This window comes from Ursus maritimus, unplaced genomic scaffold (assembly GCF_017311325.1).
Source record: "Ursus maritimus isolate PB19 unplaced genomic scaffold, ASM1731132v1 scaffold_11, whole genome shotgun sequence".
Taxonomy (NCBI): domain Eukaryota; kingdom Metazoa; phylum Chordata; class Mammalia; order Carnivora; family Ursidae; genus Ursus; species Ursus maritimus.
Window position 1 is genome coordinate 43595366 of NW_024423453.1, and position 17207 is coordinate 43612572.

Below are 17207 nucleotides of genomic sequence, written 5' to 3' on the forward strand. Positions count from 1 at the left end.
ACATGAACCCCAAAACTTGCATATAAAATTCACCCAAAACCCTCTGCTCATCTATGCATGGCATAGAAAAGATGTCAGAGAAGATCCTGTAAAATCACGGCAGTCAGAAACTGAAAGAACTAGGCAGAGATTTCCGTTGATATCCATGGCAAGGGAGACAGAGTTGGGAATCTGAGTCCAGCCACAATACATGTATACTAAAACACGTGTTCAGAGGAACAGAACAGAATCTAGAATCTCTACAACATATCGTTCATAATATCCTGTATTCAATCAAAAAGTTACTAAATAGGTGAAGAAATGGAAAATTGTGGTGCACATTCATGAAAAAAACAAAAAACCCACAAGAACAGTCCTCAGGAGCCAACCTAGAGATGACCCAGACGTTGCAATTAGCAAACAAGGACTTTAGGTATTATAAATATGTTCAAGCACTTAAAGGAAATGCACGCATGGAGGTTGACACAGATGGATCTTAAAGATACAAAAAATACAAAAAAAAAAAAAAACCAATGGACATTATAGTGTTGGAAACTACAATATTAAAAAAAGAAATTTGCTCGATAGACAACAGCAGATCGGGGATGACACAACTGGGAAGTGAACCTGATGGCAGAGCAATACAAATTATTCAATCTGAAAAACAAAGGGAATAAAGACTGAAGAAACATGAACAGAATTTTAGAGATCAGGTGAGACATAGCAAAGATTTCAGTCCTAAAAGGAGAGAAAAGAAAACTAGGGCAGGAAAAAATAACTTAAAACTCCCCATTTTCATAGAAATTATCAGTTTATAGATCCTGAAAGCTCAATGAAATCCAAGCAGAATAAATGTTTTTAAAAAACCCACACCTAGGGCACCTGAGTGGCTCAGCAGGTTAAGAGAGGGGGCCCAGCGTTCCCCCCCTAATAACAATACATAGTAAACTCTCTGATGAAATCCTGAAGGGTCATATTTACTCCCATTTCGGCAGATTCCCAAAAATACAGGACAGTGCCATGATCATTCAATATACCTTTGCTGAGTGAATAAAACCAATGAATAAAATGACACTGGCTATATGGTCCTTAGCCAGAGATTATACAATTCAAAGATATGTGAATAAAACTCTAAATTCTTATGATGAAAGATAGACAGCATTGCATAGATTCAAAGGGCAACATATTTTTTCACATTTTACTTTCTCCGAAAGGAGATGATGCATTTTATAATTACTGGTGTATATAGATTAATTGGCAGAGTTTCCTTCTTTCGTAGCAATACATAAAATAACGCTATATCTTTGCTATACCTTACAGTTGGTGAAGTTTTAGACTCGATGGAATACTGTGTATTAAAAAAAAAACTTTAGATTATTTCCCTATCAATTGCTGAAGAAAACACATAAACACACACACACAAAACACACACATACACACACATGCATGCACACAAATATTCTCTTCTTCATAATCAGATGCGAAGACCTCAGTTCAAGAGCACAATTCAGCAGTTCATCAGTAGTGCTGACCTCAGGATCGAGGTTTTCGGAGAACGATTTTTTCTCAGCTTCTAGTTGTCGGTCGCTTAGCTTTGGAAGGGGGGAAGGTGCAGAATGTGCCTCCAATTCTTCATGGAGGGCAGTTGTCTTATCTTCTCCTAGCCCCTCTTTCTCCTCCTTATGGTTGTGTTTCTTCAACATGCTCCGTGGCCGAGGTGAAGGCTTAAAGTGATTGTCTGCTTCAAGGCTGCTGCTGTTTTCTGTTGAAAAACAAACCGTTTTAACATGAGCATACAAAACAATGCCCATGACTTCAGCTACCACGGGGGTGCCATCCCACTTTCCTCCTGTGCCTCTGCTCCTTGGCTCTCTGTCCTCGGGCATCCAGAAGCAGCCCACAACCCTTCTCTACACAGAGCTCCCATAAGCACTAATAAGCAATAGCTCAAAATCAAATTTTCTTTTTTAAAAGTAGCTGTCATCCTGGAAGGAACTAGTATACTTTACTCTTGTGAGAAGTTAACTCTTCAATTTTATGAACTCTCATAGCACTCAAAAAAATAAAAAACAAAATACAACTGTGCCCAGTTTCTGCCTCTAAAAAACAGGAGGGGGGCTCATCCATAAACCTTTAGTGAGTCTCTGCTGCCAGGCACCATACACGTTACTCACATTACTGGACTTCATATTCAAGACAGTGACAATGGCCCTGTCCAAGGATTTTACAGGTTGGACGGGGAGGAGGTTCTAAACAAAAGAAATTTCAAGAGAAAGGTAAGTTCTGTTATAAGTATGAAGACAATGTGGGTACTGGGGACAGAAGTGCTCGCTCTCACCAGAGGGAGGAACAAAGAACTGCATTTATGAGCTGCTGTTCTCAGAGTCCATAAAATCTCTCTGGAGTAATTAAAATTTCTCAGTGACTATTTCCATTACTTCCAAGTTTAAAACAACAATCTAATGCTGGTGTACTTCCAGCCCTCAAAATATAAGAAAGTTTTTTACATAAACTTTTTGCCTAAATTTTACCTGTTATGCATATTCATTTCTCCATTGTTCTACCGGTGTTTTCTTATGACAAAACTTCAAAACTGAAATAAACAACACCTTCCTCCTCTTTATACATGGGCTTATGAATGCTGCTAGAAGATTCCACCATCATACCAAGCTGGCACTGCTATAAATGTTTCATTGCCAATTTTAGCTGTGTCCTAAACTCTGGTCAAATTCTCAAGCCATCTCGGATTCTTCCCTCTGTTCCCCCATACCCAAAGCGTCAGGATACCCTATTGATTCTTCTTGCTACATCTCCCATTTATCCCACTTTTTACACCCCATCCCCCCTCAGCTCTTCATCCGCTCTTTCCTAAATTACTGCCTCAGGGGTATTTATAAAATGAAAATCAGATCACATCGCTTCTCTCCACAAAATGCTTCAATGGCTCCCCAGCGCCCAATCCTACAGAATAAAAGCTTAAGGGCCTGTGAACAAGATAAAAGGTCTTATGGTCTTCTCCCTGGCTGCTGGTGCTGCCTCGTCTACTGGCATACCCTCTCCAAACTGTGTTCCGGAAATGCCGGGCTCCTGCCGTCTCGCGCATGCGCCACAATCCCGCCTGCTACCATCCCTTTACCCAAGCCGATCCCTCTGCCTAGAATGTCCGCTTCCTGCTTCTTCTCCTGACGAATGGTTGCATGTCATTCGAGCCCCAGTGTAAGAGAATATTGTATAATGCCTGGAAGAAGGTGTTGAGTCAGGTTTTTTAAATTGTGGTAAGAACACTTAACCACAGATCTACCCTCTTAACAAATTTTAAGCGCACAATACGGTATTGTTAACTAAAGGATTGGTGTTGTACAGCAGGTCTCTGGAATATATTCACCTTGCGTAAGCGAAACTTTACACCTGTTGAACAGCAACTCCCTTTTGCCTCTCCCCACAGCCCCTGGCAACCACCATTCTACCTTCTGTCTATTTCAGATATTTCATACCTGAATCGTGGCTCTGACACCAGCACTGTAACCTGACAGAATCCTATAACCTCCACAAGCTCAGTTTTCCCATTGGTAAAATGAGGTAAGAATTCCTACTGCATAGCACAGTACCTGCCTCACAGTAAGTGCTCAGTGCACACTAATAACCATGGTAAACTTTTCTTTCTTTCATTGTGTTTTTTGTTTTCGTTTCATTGGTTTGTTTATCACACCCTTTTTTTTCGGGGTGGTCTCTCCTCTTCTCCATCCTTGTAATTCTAGTGGGCTAACAAGTATCTCCTCCATACCTCAGTGAGAAGGGTGGGCCCACAAGGCATACCATCCTCCCGGCTTATCACTGAAACTTCATTTCCCCTGTCCACAGCAAGCGGTCAGGTCAGTATTTTTCTATTTAGAGTTGGAGAATATGCCTTTAAAGTCATGAAGCTGGAAGGATATGATTTGGGGACTACTCCTGCCAGCTAAGGGATGTCTGAGACAAAGAGACCAAATGACAAAAATATAGGACAAAAGGATGGAGGAACTGAGCCAGTAATAGGGGTGGGAGGAGATAGGGAGAAGGTCTGGGAATCAGGGAAGGAAGACAGAAGTAGAGAATCCAAATGACATAAAAGTACTGTTTCCAAACTTAATCACACCTAAAGAGAGGTCTTCTCACATCCATGCTCAATAAGGTGATAAATTCCTCTTTCCACAAGTTTGAGTTGAGTCATTTGCAACCAAAACTCCTGACTACGGGTACTATTATTTGTCAGTTACAACTATTCTTGCCATTTCCTCCAGGAAGCCTTCCCTGATACCCTTAGGTAAACTCAGGTGCCTACTTTCCTGTGTTCTTACTGCATCTTTTATGAAACTTACCATTAAATTGTAAAGTCTTTGCTATGGTCTGAATGTTTGTGTACTCCCCAATTCTTAGGTTGAAATCCTAACCACAAAGGTGATGGTATTAGGCAGTAGGGAGGTGATCAGGTCATGAGGATGGAACCTTCATGAAAGGGGATTATAAAAGAGCCTCCAGAGAGCTCCCTCGACCCTTCCTCCATGTAAAGATATAATGAGAAGTCTGAGACCTGGAAGAGGGCTCTCACCTGACCATGCTGGCACTGTGATCTTAGACTTCTAGCTTCTAGAAATGTGAGAAATAGGTGTCTGTTGTTTAAAACCCATCCAGTCTATGGCACTTTGATAGAGTGGCCCAAATGGACTAAGTCTTGGAGGATTGGTACTATGTCTTTTTTATTATTTTTTTGGTACTATGTCTTTATAATATCGTATTCTTCATTGTTTTTTTTTAAAAAGATTTTATTTATTTGACAGAGAGAGACAGCCAGCGAGAGAGGGAACATAAGCAGGGGGAGTGGGAGAGGAAGAAGCAGGCTCCCAGCAGAGGAGACTGATGTGGGGCTTGATCCCGGAACGCCGGGATCACGGCCTGAGCCGAAGGCAGACGCTTAATGACTGAGCCACCCAGGCGCCCCCATATTCTTAGTTATTATCACAGTGCTTGTAACACAGTGAAACAGACTGTACTCAAAATAAATATGTATGGAAAAATGAAATGATCTGCTTATGAACAAATGCTAAATAATAAAAGCATTTAGAAAAGTGCTTAATTTACACCAGGCTGTTCTAAACACTTCAAATATATAAACTCATTTAATTGCCTCAAACCTCTAGTGCAAGTTCAACTAGTATGCCCACTTTACAGACAAATAAAATGAGGAACAGAGGTTGTGTGCCTATGGCCATAAACTCTAGTTTGTGGGATTAAAGCAAGAGCACCCTGGCTCCAAAGTTCATGACTTTAGTCATTTTCATGTTAAAATAAAAGCAACAAACCCGTAAAAATTACTTTCTGCAATCACTACCCATGTGACAGTTGCTCAGTAAAGTGAAAGAGTCTAGTTATTGTACTTTCCACAAAAGACAAGAAGAACAAAAGAAACTTTCAGGTTCCAATATTTTTATAAAGCATTAATTGCTCCTCGGAAATGTCTCACCACATTAAAAACATTAGGCTCCAAACTTTGTAAGAAAAAGGAAAAGTCTAAAAATTTAGAAAAGGATAAAGCTTAGCTTGTGAACCACACTTTCTTTCATGAGTGAATCATTCATTTATTCATTTATGCATTAAAATATTTATTGAATTGTATATGCCAGGCACTGACCACTAATCTCAATTTTTTTCTTCAATCCGAAGAGCCTAGGAATAATGACCAAAATTTCACTTCCAGAAGTATTGTCAAGTTTTCAGAAAGAAAAAACTACATCTATACATTTTCAAAATGCTTTCTTTTATAATTAAGTATAAATGATTACCTGTTTTTGGTAATTATTTTTATGTAACACATAGTAAATTGCAAATGGCTAATGACTTTACAAATAAGTATTCCACATTTGTGTACGGTATTTAGAATCCTGGTGCCATCTTGTGGTTTAAAGACAGTATTTCTCTATTCATTTTAATTTGTCACAGGTTTTTTTTTAAGAAGGTATTAAATAGGTGGAATACTGATGATTATCTACCATAAAGTTCTAATTATATACTTCTACCTATATCAGTCTAACTTTTAGCTTCTGAATGCTTACATTTTCTTATTTACTTAATGAAAAGCTCTTCAGAATCAATACAAATAGGATAAATATAATCTACAAAAATAGATTTCTAAAGTTGGTGGGACTAGGAAACACTGTCTGTTCTATCCTTCCTGAAGAGTCCCCATTCATATTTCTTTATTAATGGCTCCAAGAAGTTCTCTCATAAAGAAGTTACTTTAAAATTTCTATAATTCTGTGTTTTTCCAATAATACCAATGAGCAAACTGTAGAATGTTTTTGGGGAAATGGTGAACTACTGGATTATTCACCAAGTTCCATTATGCTCCCTTTCTCTCCATTTTTGATGCTATTCAGTACACCAGGAAGGTACATCTCAGCAATTTAATTCTGTCTCATTATGCCTTGTGCTTATATTTTTGGTAGAATTATACAGCTTCTGAGATACACTTCAATAGATTCTCAAAACAATTCTGTAGAACAAGAAGAGCGGGTTTTATTCTCCTCCCCATGAGGACAATAAGGCCTACCCTACCCAAGGTCACATATAATTACCATACTGTGGCTTTTCTCCTAGTAGTCCCTGCTCTGTTCATATCTGAAAGTCAATGGGATTGTGGGGGAAGGAGTGGTTCCCTAATATATGTCTGAAATAAAGTTCTACCTGATGTTACCCGTGATATCTAATATGTGAAACATAAAATATTTACCAGTGGAGTATTTAATGATGATATAAAGGAAAGATTTTTATGAAGGTTAGTATCAACTAATATTTTTTCTATAAAACAGGAAAAAACAACTAGAAGACACCAAACCCTTAAACTTCTATGCCCCTGTTTCTATGTGGTGGCCCAGGGGATCTCAGAGAGGCTGGTTCCTGTTTCACTCCATCTTTGCTCCATTGTGCCCAGAGCTCAGCAGAATTGTGGAGAAATTACTGTATTCCCAATCTCACCAGGAACCTCCCTTCAGAAAACTGAGTTTTAGTGGATTTTCCCAGGGAACAGAGAAACTACATGGAGATTCTCTTAAGGAAAGTTAGAGGTTTAAATACCAACATCAACAAAACTCTCTCCCTTCATATACTCAATGTCAAAAAACTTTCTGGCAAATGATGGCATGGAAATGATTGTTTGAAGGTCGAGTTCCTTCCTGATGTAACTAATTTCTGGAGTGTAAGATGGATTAGGAAGGACTGCATTGCAGTCCTATCCCTAAAAACAAAATTGAGGCCCAAAGGCCTCGCGAGGCTGGACGGGAGCCACAGCTGTGGATGACAAGGTACTCTGTCCTTTTATCAGGTACTAGCATAAATGCAAGACTGACATGCAACTGGACAGCAGCATTATGAGTTTTCTCTATGGTTCCATTATTTTGATTTATAACTCTAAAATTAAAAAGTTAAGTCTACTTCTTAAATATCTACTAGCTACCATATAAAGATATTTTGTGATTATCTTAAAATAAGTTTTCAAGGGGCACCTAGGTGGCTCAGTGGGGTAAGCGTCTGCCTGCGACTCAGGTCATGATCTCAGGGTCCTGGGATCAGAGCACCCTGTCAGGTTCCCTGCTCAGCGGGGAGTCTACTTGTGCCTCTGCCTCTGTCCCTCCCACCACTCATGCTCTCTCTCTTTCTCATTCTCTCTCTCTCTCTTTCAAATAAATAAAATCTTTTTTAAACATTAAAAAATAAAAATAAATAAATAAATAAAATAAGTTTTCAAGAAATGCAATTATAGTAACGTGAATTACCTGAAGATGTGCTTTTGACTGGAAGAGTTCTGGGTTTAGGTTTCATTTCAATTTTGTCTTTTTCAATTTCCTGGTCTTTATTTTGAGATTTAGATAAGGGAGTTCCAACCATGTCTCCACAACCATCAGGTGCCATTTCTTCCTCATTTTTGGCGGAGAACACTGGCTCATCTTTCACTATGTCACTGTCTGATTTCTTGGTTTTCAAAAAGGACAGTTTTGGAGACTTCTTTTCTTCATCATCTGATAAATGGAAATCATTCATTTTTTTCTTATCTGAATTTTCATCTACTGAGGTGTCAGAAAAATCACCCAAGGAAACTGAAAAATGGATGAGAAAAAATGTTTTCAGTAGTCTCTTTTAAAGTTGTGAGGGTTATATAAATCAAAAAGATTGCCTTGAAGACTAGCAATTAATTTACAACCATGGGTGGATGCAAGTAGCTCTAAAACACAGCTAACTTACACAGTTTTTATTGGTATTCATGAAATAAAAATTTCAATTTCATTCATGTATTCAAAACATACTTATTGAGTGGGAATTGTGTGCCAAACCCTCCGCTTGCTCTGAGAAGTCATTCAAAGGTTCCTCAAAATAACAATGACATAGAATATTTAAATTAGGTTTTGGACTGTAGAGCTTTTATGTGCAAACGACTTCATTATATAAAACCAAAAGCGTTGGTAAGTGGAAGAATTTTACTAGTTATTTGCTAATTATATTATTTTCCATAAAAATTTCAGTACTACAATTTCATCCATACCAGAGTACTGGATTTTACTGTGAGAAGAATAATAAAGAATGCCAACCTAACTACATAGCAATGCTGTAACTAATGTTTTGATTGTTTTCACAGAGAACATTAAAAGTTAGTCACTATATTAAAGAATATTAAATATTAATTTAATTATTACGAATATTAAAGTATAAAACACTGAGCTTCAAGTTTAGAATTCTGTGTGCTTACACCGGAAACCCAAAATGTTAATATTTTTACATAATCAAAAGAGATCATACCAGCACTGATATACTAGGTTTTTAAAACTGAGCCCCTATTACGGCCAAAAAAATCTGATTTACAAAAAGCATTACAAAAGTGATTCTGACATGCACCAAAGTTTAGTTCTCTAGGCTCTAGTCTTTAATTTGCTATAGAGTCTCATAGAGTTGACATAGGTTGTGTCCAACATGGTTTCCAGCAGACGGGAATTCTTTTATTTCAAACCTGCTATCGGTTAATTTCTATTTTCAGTATACACCATTCAGAAACAAAGGCAATCATACAACTTCTTGAAGATTACAAGTAGCTTTTTACTCATTAAAAAGTTGGAAATTTAAAACCAGTGTATATATAGGTATTATTTTAACGTAAGTGATTGTTTTTGAAGGGATGAGCTAAACATAACTAAGGAAGCAAAAAGAGGAAAAGCGGTTTACTTTTCCACATTCACGCATACCAATCTCATCACTGTCAAAGTCATCTGAGTATTCAGAACTTCTTTGCCTGGCTGAGCGAGCTGTAATTGCTTTTATTAGCTCATCCTGAAACGAAATAATTCAAATCAATTTCCACCCAAACATAGCGGTCTCAAATTTAGAATTAATTCTTTAAACAAACAATGCTTGATTAATAACTGCTTTCAAACTCAGGTTTCATTCATATAACAAATGTTCAATGAAAGCCTACCTCATGCCATGCACCCAAGCCCTCAGACTCAATGTGTAACATCACAGACAAGATCCTTCTCCTTATGGAGTTCAATTGGAGGAGACAGGCAATATCAAATAAATAAATTACAGGGTGTAATTAGGGCGGGAGAATAAGACAGGAATCAATTTAGACGGGATTTATTACAAACTGGCATTTTGGAAGAAACTGGTACTTTTTAAGATCCTTTGTTTTAGCACATTACAGTAACAAATGTAATTAATACTGTAAACTTAGAGGCTGAGTTCAAAATTATAGTGACTGGATAGAGAAAACTGAAATGTTATTATGTTACAACAGAAAAAAAAATTATATGCAAATTTGAAGTTGCTATATAACTTAACTTTTAAAAGTTGATTTAAACTTTTAACGTAGTAAGAACCTAGTAGTGAAGCTAGTTAAGTAGTCTGAAGACCACACAGAAGAGTTTTAATACTGGAGCCTAAACACGATCATCTGCCAAACCTCCAAAGAAATGTAAGGTGTACTCCTGCATTATACAGGGCCCTTTCTAGAATCGTTTCAAGTCCAACATTGTTAATACAGTGTTTACCTTTAAATTCACTCAAAATAAAAACGTTTTGAAATACTTTACCTGGAAAGTAGTCCTTTTGGTGACTTTTGGACTCTTTGTATAAGCCAAAGTTGTGCTAAAAACTTCATCAGACATAGTGGTTTTGTTTTTTCACTCTTTACCTTTATAAAACAGCTAATAAATAATAGGAATAATTCAAACTCTGATGGTGTCTGAAATATACAAAAAACAAATCAGACGTTTTTGCATGTTTGAGAATTTCTATTATTACCCTTTAAAAAGTGCTAAAAAAAGCAAACGAAAAAAACAACTAAGAAAAGCATCTCATGAACATTGCGCTACATGTTCACTTAAATATAGAGTTCTTCTAAAGAAATATAAAATTTTCACGAGTTTGTTATCAAAAAAATTAAAGTCAAGTTGAAGTTATCCTAAAATAGTTATGCATTATTTTAAGGATGATCAAATAAATGACCGCAACAGCTTAATATGATAAAATGTTGCCAATTAAAATACAACATCTTATTTTTCACTCGTCTTCCATTCAAAAAATATAACATTACCCACGAAACAGCCATACCTTATTTTAAAAAGACTACCAAGGAGATCAGCAGCATAAAAGATACAACTAGAAGGACCACCAAAACAAACAAACCAATAAACAAACAAAAGCTTGCGTACAGCTCTAGTGAAAGACGAAGATCATAAAGCTAAACTGCAATAGCGGTATTTTTTTCCAGTCGCTCTCCCCTCTCACAACAGTGCCCATTGGGCTAAATAAAACAAAACGATGCTTCCATGGTAGGCAGCATTAAAATCACTGCACGAATGGGCCCGTGAATTTTCTTGTGCTCGGAGTGGAGGCCTGGGCCTCGGCCACCCCGCCTTCCGCCGCCCCGCCGTCCGCCGCAGCGCGCGCCCAGGGACCGCTCTCGCCAGGCCGGGTGGCGCCCGGGTCCCAGCCGGCTCCGCGCTGCACCGCGCCGCCCGCCCGCCCAGCTCCCAGCACTCGTCAGGCCCGTGCACACGGAACGCTGTCCACGTCCCGTACCTCCGAGAACCCCCAAGACCCGTGTTCTATACCCACCCCAGCCAATCCTGCGGTGGGCTCCTCGCTACCCTAAGGACTGAGCCCCTGGCCTTGAGCAGAAACCTCTCGTCCTGACCGGGGCCTGCAGTCTCTCGGAGACTGGCACTGGACTGAGCAAAGGGGAGGGACTAAAAGCGGAGATGGGAGGCGGTTGCTAGGAAACCGCGTCTCCGGAAGGAAGTGACTTCCCTACCGCCAGGTCTCTCGGGTACCCAACACCTCTCTTCCGCCTAACGCGTCGCTTAGGCAACCGCCCAGACGAAGGAAATGACATCACCCCTTTGGGTACCGGGAAAGGGGTGCATTATCGTCTACAGTGCTACAGCTGTTGCCTAGGAGATAGGACCCTCCCGCTCCCACCCGAAACAGCGAGCCTAGAGCTTGCTCTTGGAATGAGAGTCCTTACTTCCACCTGCTGCTTGAGCCCAAGCACATTTACCGTTTTGCCAGTTAGGATATGAAGTTCTGCTAATCGAAATAGTGTACTGACAGAATAGCATACTGACAGATGGAACAGAATAGCTACACAGTGTCCTTTGCAGGCTAAGGAGAGGACCTGCTCCATTGAATCCTGGTACTCCTTCCCAATACCCGTGTGATGTCAGGCAAATTATGCTCCAGTTTCCTCTTCTGGGAAAAAAATAATAATAATAGCTACCTTAGAGGCTTGCTGTGAGTACCGAATGAAGTAATGCAGGTGGGATACCTGCAAGAGTGCTTGGGATTTCATTCAGTCAATATTAGATACACTTTTTATGCAACTCAGTCACCAAGGACCTGGAAAGAAGTCATCCCTTGTCGACACAGCTTAAAACCATTCCAAGTGTTTCTTTAATGTAAAGTTTCTGCCTTTGTATACGAAGTGGATAATCTGGTTAAAATCAAACCAGTCAATAAACAAAATGGTCTCAGACTGGAGGACCACATGCTGCTGAAGTAACCAAAATCAACATTACTTAATTAGCCTAGGGAATCTATTTAATAAACAAATGACAAGAACACTTCTTTAAAGACTTCAAAATAACATGGATTTCTATTTTTTTTTAACATTTTATTTATTTATTTGAGACAGAGAGCAGAGCAGGGAGGAGAGGGAAAAGCAGTTGCCTGGGAACAGGGATTCCGACGTGCGGCTCATCCCAGGACGCCAGGATCATAACCTTAGCCGAAGGCAGTGGCTTAACCCACTGAGCCACCCAAACGCCCCTACTATTTTTAATTTAAAGGATATTTAACCCTAGCTAAATTGGCAAATGAGTTCATTGACTAGTAATTAAATTTATTCCAGGTATTTTTTCCTATATCTCTAAAATTTATTTATTTTTCAATTATCCAACAATTATTTATAAACAAATCACACTGAGATATGTAGATTTAATAAATAAATGAATTGAAAACTAAATGCACATAACAAGAATTATGAAATTTAGTTAAAATTATGCTTTTAGTAACATTTATGACATTTACAATTCAACTTTTTCAAAACTGTGTTCCGTTCATATCAACTTGTTTGGAAAATTCAGTTTGATCAACATTTGCTTAATTTTGATGTTTTCAAACATTTTTGAGTGAATGATTGCATGAGACAAAGATTTCCCATTCCTACTAGTTACTGTTGACTTTCTAATTCATATAAGTTATTAATAAACAAGTATGATTCCATCATGGTACCTTTGCCCACACTGAGGACAGAATCCACATCGTCCTAATACGTGAAGTCCTGATTTGTTAATGTTTATATTCATTAAAAAAACTCAGTTCATTTTCTACCCACCTGGATAATTTTTCATTTAGATATGATGTAAGAAAATAAAATTCACAAAAAATGTTAATGAAAAAGCCTTTAAGATCCTATCTTTTCTATAGAACACACTAGATTTTTATTTTCAACTTAGTACAAAATAATTACTAAATGATATCAAGCTATGCCTTACAAAGCTACGGTAAACAAAGGCAATTAACCTGAACTCAACTGTATTTCTACACAAAACCTAAAGCCAGGATTTTTCTACTATTACCCTAAGCAGCAGAGTATTACGTACTTCATCAATATTTTCGGGTAGCTTCAGTATATGTTAATAATAACAGTATATAATACCTGAATTAATACTATGATTCTATGTAACACATAGTTTGCAATAAATGCATAATTGTTGAATGAACTCATGAATAAACAAATAGCATTTTAAACTGAGAAATAATTTTTGAAACATTCCAAAAGGCCACATATACTCAGTTAAAAAAATAAAAACACTACAAACAAAAAATTTCAGTAGCTTATGTAACATTTTCTCTTTATTTTATTTTCCTTTTTTCAAATACATATTTGATCTCAGACGTATTCATTTAGCAAATATTTTTTGAGTTTATGCCCTTTTCATTTCTCAACGTTGCCTTCACTCAATCATTCATTCACTCAGTACTCCCATATCAATAACATTCTGGGTCGGATCTGGGGAGTTCAAATGTAAACCAGACCAGGTCTCTGCCCTGGGATCTTATAGATCAGAGACAAGCTGAAAGTTTGGGTAGGCACACGGTGATTATACATTGTGCTAATTTCTCTGTAGAAGTACGGAGAGAGAAGCTCTCAAGAGAGAGCAAAGAATTCTTCCTGGAGGCACTACAAAGTTTTCACAGAGAAAGTAAGTGTGAGTTGGTTAATGAGTTTAGGACATAGGAGGAATCAGAAGTATATTTTAAGCAGAGGAAATGGTCTATGAATATGGATTCTATCTCATTGTAGATTTAAACATTTGCACAAAGTGACAGTGTGCTGCCTTTTGGGTCACAAGGGGAGTGAGAAGAATTATTTCCAATCAAGAAGCAACTGAGGAGTGACTTTTCTTCAAAAGTTCCCTGCCCTCCCCTTAGCAGGCTAATTATTTATTGTCCTGTGACTGGCAGCACAAGTTAGAGACAAAGGAGCTTGTACTCACAGCAAGCCCTGGGTGAATAAATAAAGCACCTGTCTTGCATTTTGAGATGTGCATTACAAAAAGCAAATTCTCATAGATGTCAATTAATGACTATATATACATTAAACACAGAATGCGCATGTCAGAAGAGAATAAGAGTAAGCATCCAAGATGCAAGGGCATTTCTCAATACCAGTGCCAACTTATGGGGTGAGAATTTCTAGAAGGAAAGTCGGAATCTTGAGGAAGCCAGTGATAACCAACTACACCGATTAAAAATGTTTATCAGCTTCTGATGAGTGAAGGAAACCAGCCATTGTTAGTCTATTATTCCAGCATGTCTAATGTAAGATTTTGAGACTCCGGTAGGTTTGAAAAAATACTATTCAACTTGATAATCAGGTGGTTATTTTCGTCTGTGAAATGTCAGACAAGACTAGTTTGTTATATTGACTTTATGATGTTACTGGTGTTTTAAGAAATCTTCAATTTTAATAGCGTTTTCATATACACAATGACATTATTCTTACTTGGGAAGTTGGGCTAGTGTGTTCTTTCTTTCCTGATCTATTAGCCCACACTGTGTAAAATAGTTTACATATCATTTCTTCCAAGCGTCGCTCCCTCTTTCATCTACCTTTTTGAAATTGCTCAGCACCTTCCTGCTTTGTGCACCTTCCCCTTAAGACAAATCTGGTTTCAGGATAGAAAAAGACAAACTATTACTGTTTTTGCACAAAAATTTTATGAGTTTTTGTGGAATTAAGACGCAGGGTTGAGGACAGCCCAGGCATTGCTCAGTTGGAGTTTCCTTGTAAAAGATCGCCCCTTTCAGGATTTTCAAAGAAAGACGGGCCAGAATCCAGATGTAGGTAATGTGAATAAAACAAATTCTTCAACACTGTGGAGAAAATCTAATTTTGCTTTAGCATTGGACTCCTGCGAGAATGTAATTTTTCCTTGTTTTTCTAAGTTGGGAAGTCTTTTCCAGAAGGTGAAAGAAATCCATGGCATGCATTAGTAACCTACTTCCAAAAGATGGCAGCAAAGGATTTAGCACCTGGGAATGTAACAGGAACATAATCATTAATATTTAGGGGATATTTTATTATGCTTAGAGTGATTAAAAATTAGATTAAAAAATACACTACCTTTAAAATAATTTCATAAAGATTTTTGAATGATCAACTTTTCCTTTATATTACAATGTTAGGAATTTAGCTTAATGTGACAAGAAAATATTTTTTTAATAAATACTTTTAAAAGACTCGCATAACTGCTCATACCCCAAACTATTCTCTACTCTCCTGAACTCAGCCATGGTTATTGTTAATAGGTAGTATTCTTTTCCATACTACTTTTCCTATTCACATAAAAATGTCCAGATTACATGGATTCTTCTATAACCTGGTTTTTTCACTTGAATATCCTTTCATGTTAATTAAAATTGGAATTGCGCATTACTTTACGGTTATACAATTATGGATATTCTAAAATTACTATTGATGGCTCTTTAGATTGTTACAATTTTTTGTGATCAGCCTTGAATAAACATTGTGGCATACTTATTTATTTTGAATAAAATCCTAGAGGAAGAATAATTGGGTCAAAGTATATGTTAGCTAGCTTTATATTTATTGCCAAAATGCCTTCCAGAAAGGTTTTTAGAACATAAACATAAGAATATAAGAACATAAGAATAGCGTTCACCAAACTTTATTCATGAGTTAGATATCCCTACTGCTCCCTTATAAGATGCAATTTTGTTTGCTAAGCTTTTCTTCTCATTTTATTCTGTGTAACTCCAGGGTTGATTGTCTCTTTTCAAACATTTTCGTGTATTGGCACCAAATAAAAAACTACAGATCAAGTAAAAACATGAATATAAAATATTTTCTTCAGTTTTTAGAAAGAAACATTAACGGTTAAAGAAATAAAGGAATTGTTTTAGAATGTAACAGGAAAATATTCTTCTGGGGGTAAAAAGAAAACATTTCAAATTTCCTTGGTTCCATAACTATTATTTCTAGCATTAGGAAGGGGCTATTTAATATAGTGCTCTTAAGGAGATCCATTAGGTCACGGAACTAAAAATAACATAAATTAAAGCTCTTCATGTTTAAAACAGGCAATGATGAATGCTAAGGCATGACTAAATAGTTTATGTAACTTCAAAGGCACTACATTTGCCCAATCAAGGATTCAATTTTAGGCATTTTATATACATATACTGTAGCCAAACTTAGAATAAATGTTCATAAAAACTTTCTATTATGCAAGTTTCTTAACCTTAAAATGAACTTTTGTGATTCCTGTGTAAATATATAAGGTGAGGCTTTTATTCCTTGATTTGGATCCAAATGTCAACCTTTTGTTTTAAACAGCATGTCCATACAACCCGTAACCAACTGACTTTTTCTATTATGGAAAAAAAATAAAGAATGTACTCTATAAGAATCCGATGCAGACAACTTATTCCCCTCCTCCTCCTCCTCCTCCTCCTCCTCCTCCTTCTTCTTCTTCTTCTTGCATACAAATTACACAAATTACAGCTCCTCCTCCTCCTCCTCCTCCTCCTTCTTCTTCTTCTTCTTGCATACATATTACAATGTCTCTTTCCTTCTATAATTAAGGTCCACAAAATTTTCCCTTTAAAACAGCCAACACTATGTTAGATAAGATAAATTTTCCCTATTAGCTACCAGCGAATCTCGGTTTTCTCCCCATTTTTATTATGTTGGTTTCATTTTACATTTTGAAGTGTTATGTATCAGGGGTTGGTAAAAGGACATCTAAAAAGTTACAGATAGTACAGACTTTATTTTTCTTCTTCTCCTTCTCCTTCTTCTTCTTACCATTTCTTTTCTTTCTTTTTTTGAGAGGGCTAATATTGCAAAATCTAAATCTTTTGGAAGTTTGGACTCACCTTTTTAAAAAGGAAATCTCACTGTTTTAGATGGAGTGAGACAATGAAGTAATGGGACATGATTTTGCATCTGGTTTATGAATATCCGTTTTAAAGTTAATATTTGAGAATGTTTTAGATTCTTTTCTTTTAGACAATGCAATTCAAGAACATTATGTCTCACTTAGAGAGTTCTACTTTCTAAATGAACTGTGCCACCCTGCAAGAATAAATTAGAATCCTAGAATGCCATGGAAATAATA

The 17207-nt window shown here is 37.2% G+C and overlaps 1 protein-coding gene across 1 annotated transcript in view; it reads right to left on the reverse strand.

Moving 5' to 3' along the window:
• The window catches only part of MAP9 (microtubule associated protein 9), a 30340-nt gene extending 19107 nt beyond the window's left edge, over window positions 1-11233 (reverse strand). Inside the window, exons 1-5 of the mRNA XM_040626384.1 lie at window positions 11119-11233; window positions 10092-10243; window positions 9246-9330; window positions 7788-8108; window positions 1512-1741 (exon numbers count right to left, since the gene is read on the reverse strand). Of these exons, the coding sequence (XP_040482318.1) occupies window positions 1512-1741; window positions 7788-8108; window positions 9246-9330; window positions 10092-10166 (711 nt within the window). The 5' untranslated portion in view covers window positions 10167-10243; window positions 11119-11233. The remainder of the gene's footprint in view (window positions 1-1511; window positions 1742-7787; window positions 8109-9245; window positions 9331-10091; window positions 10244-11118) is intronic.
• Between the last annotated feature and the right edge of the window lie 5974 nt (window positions 11234-17207).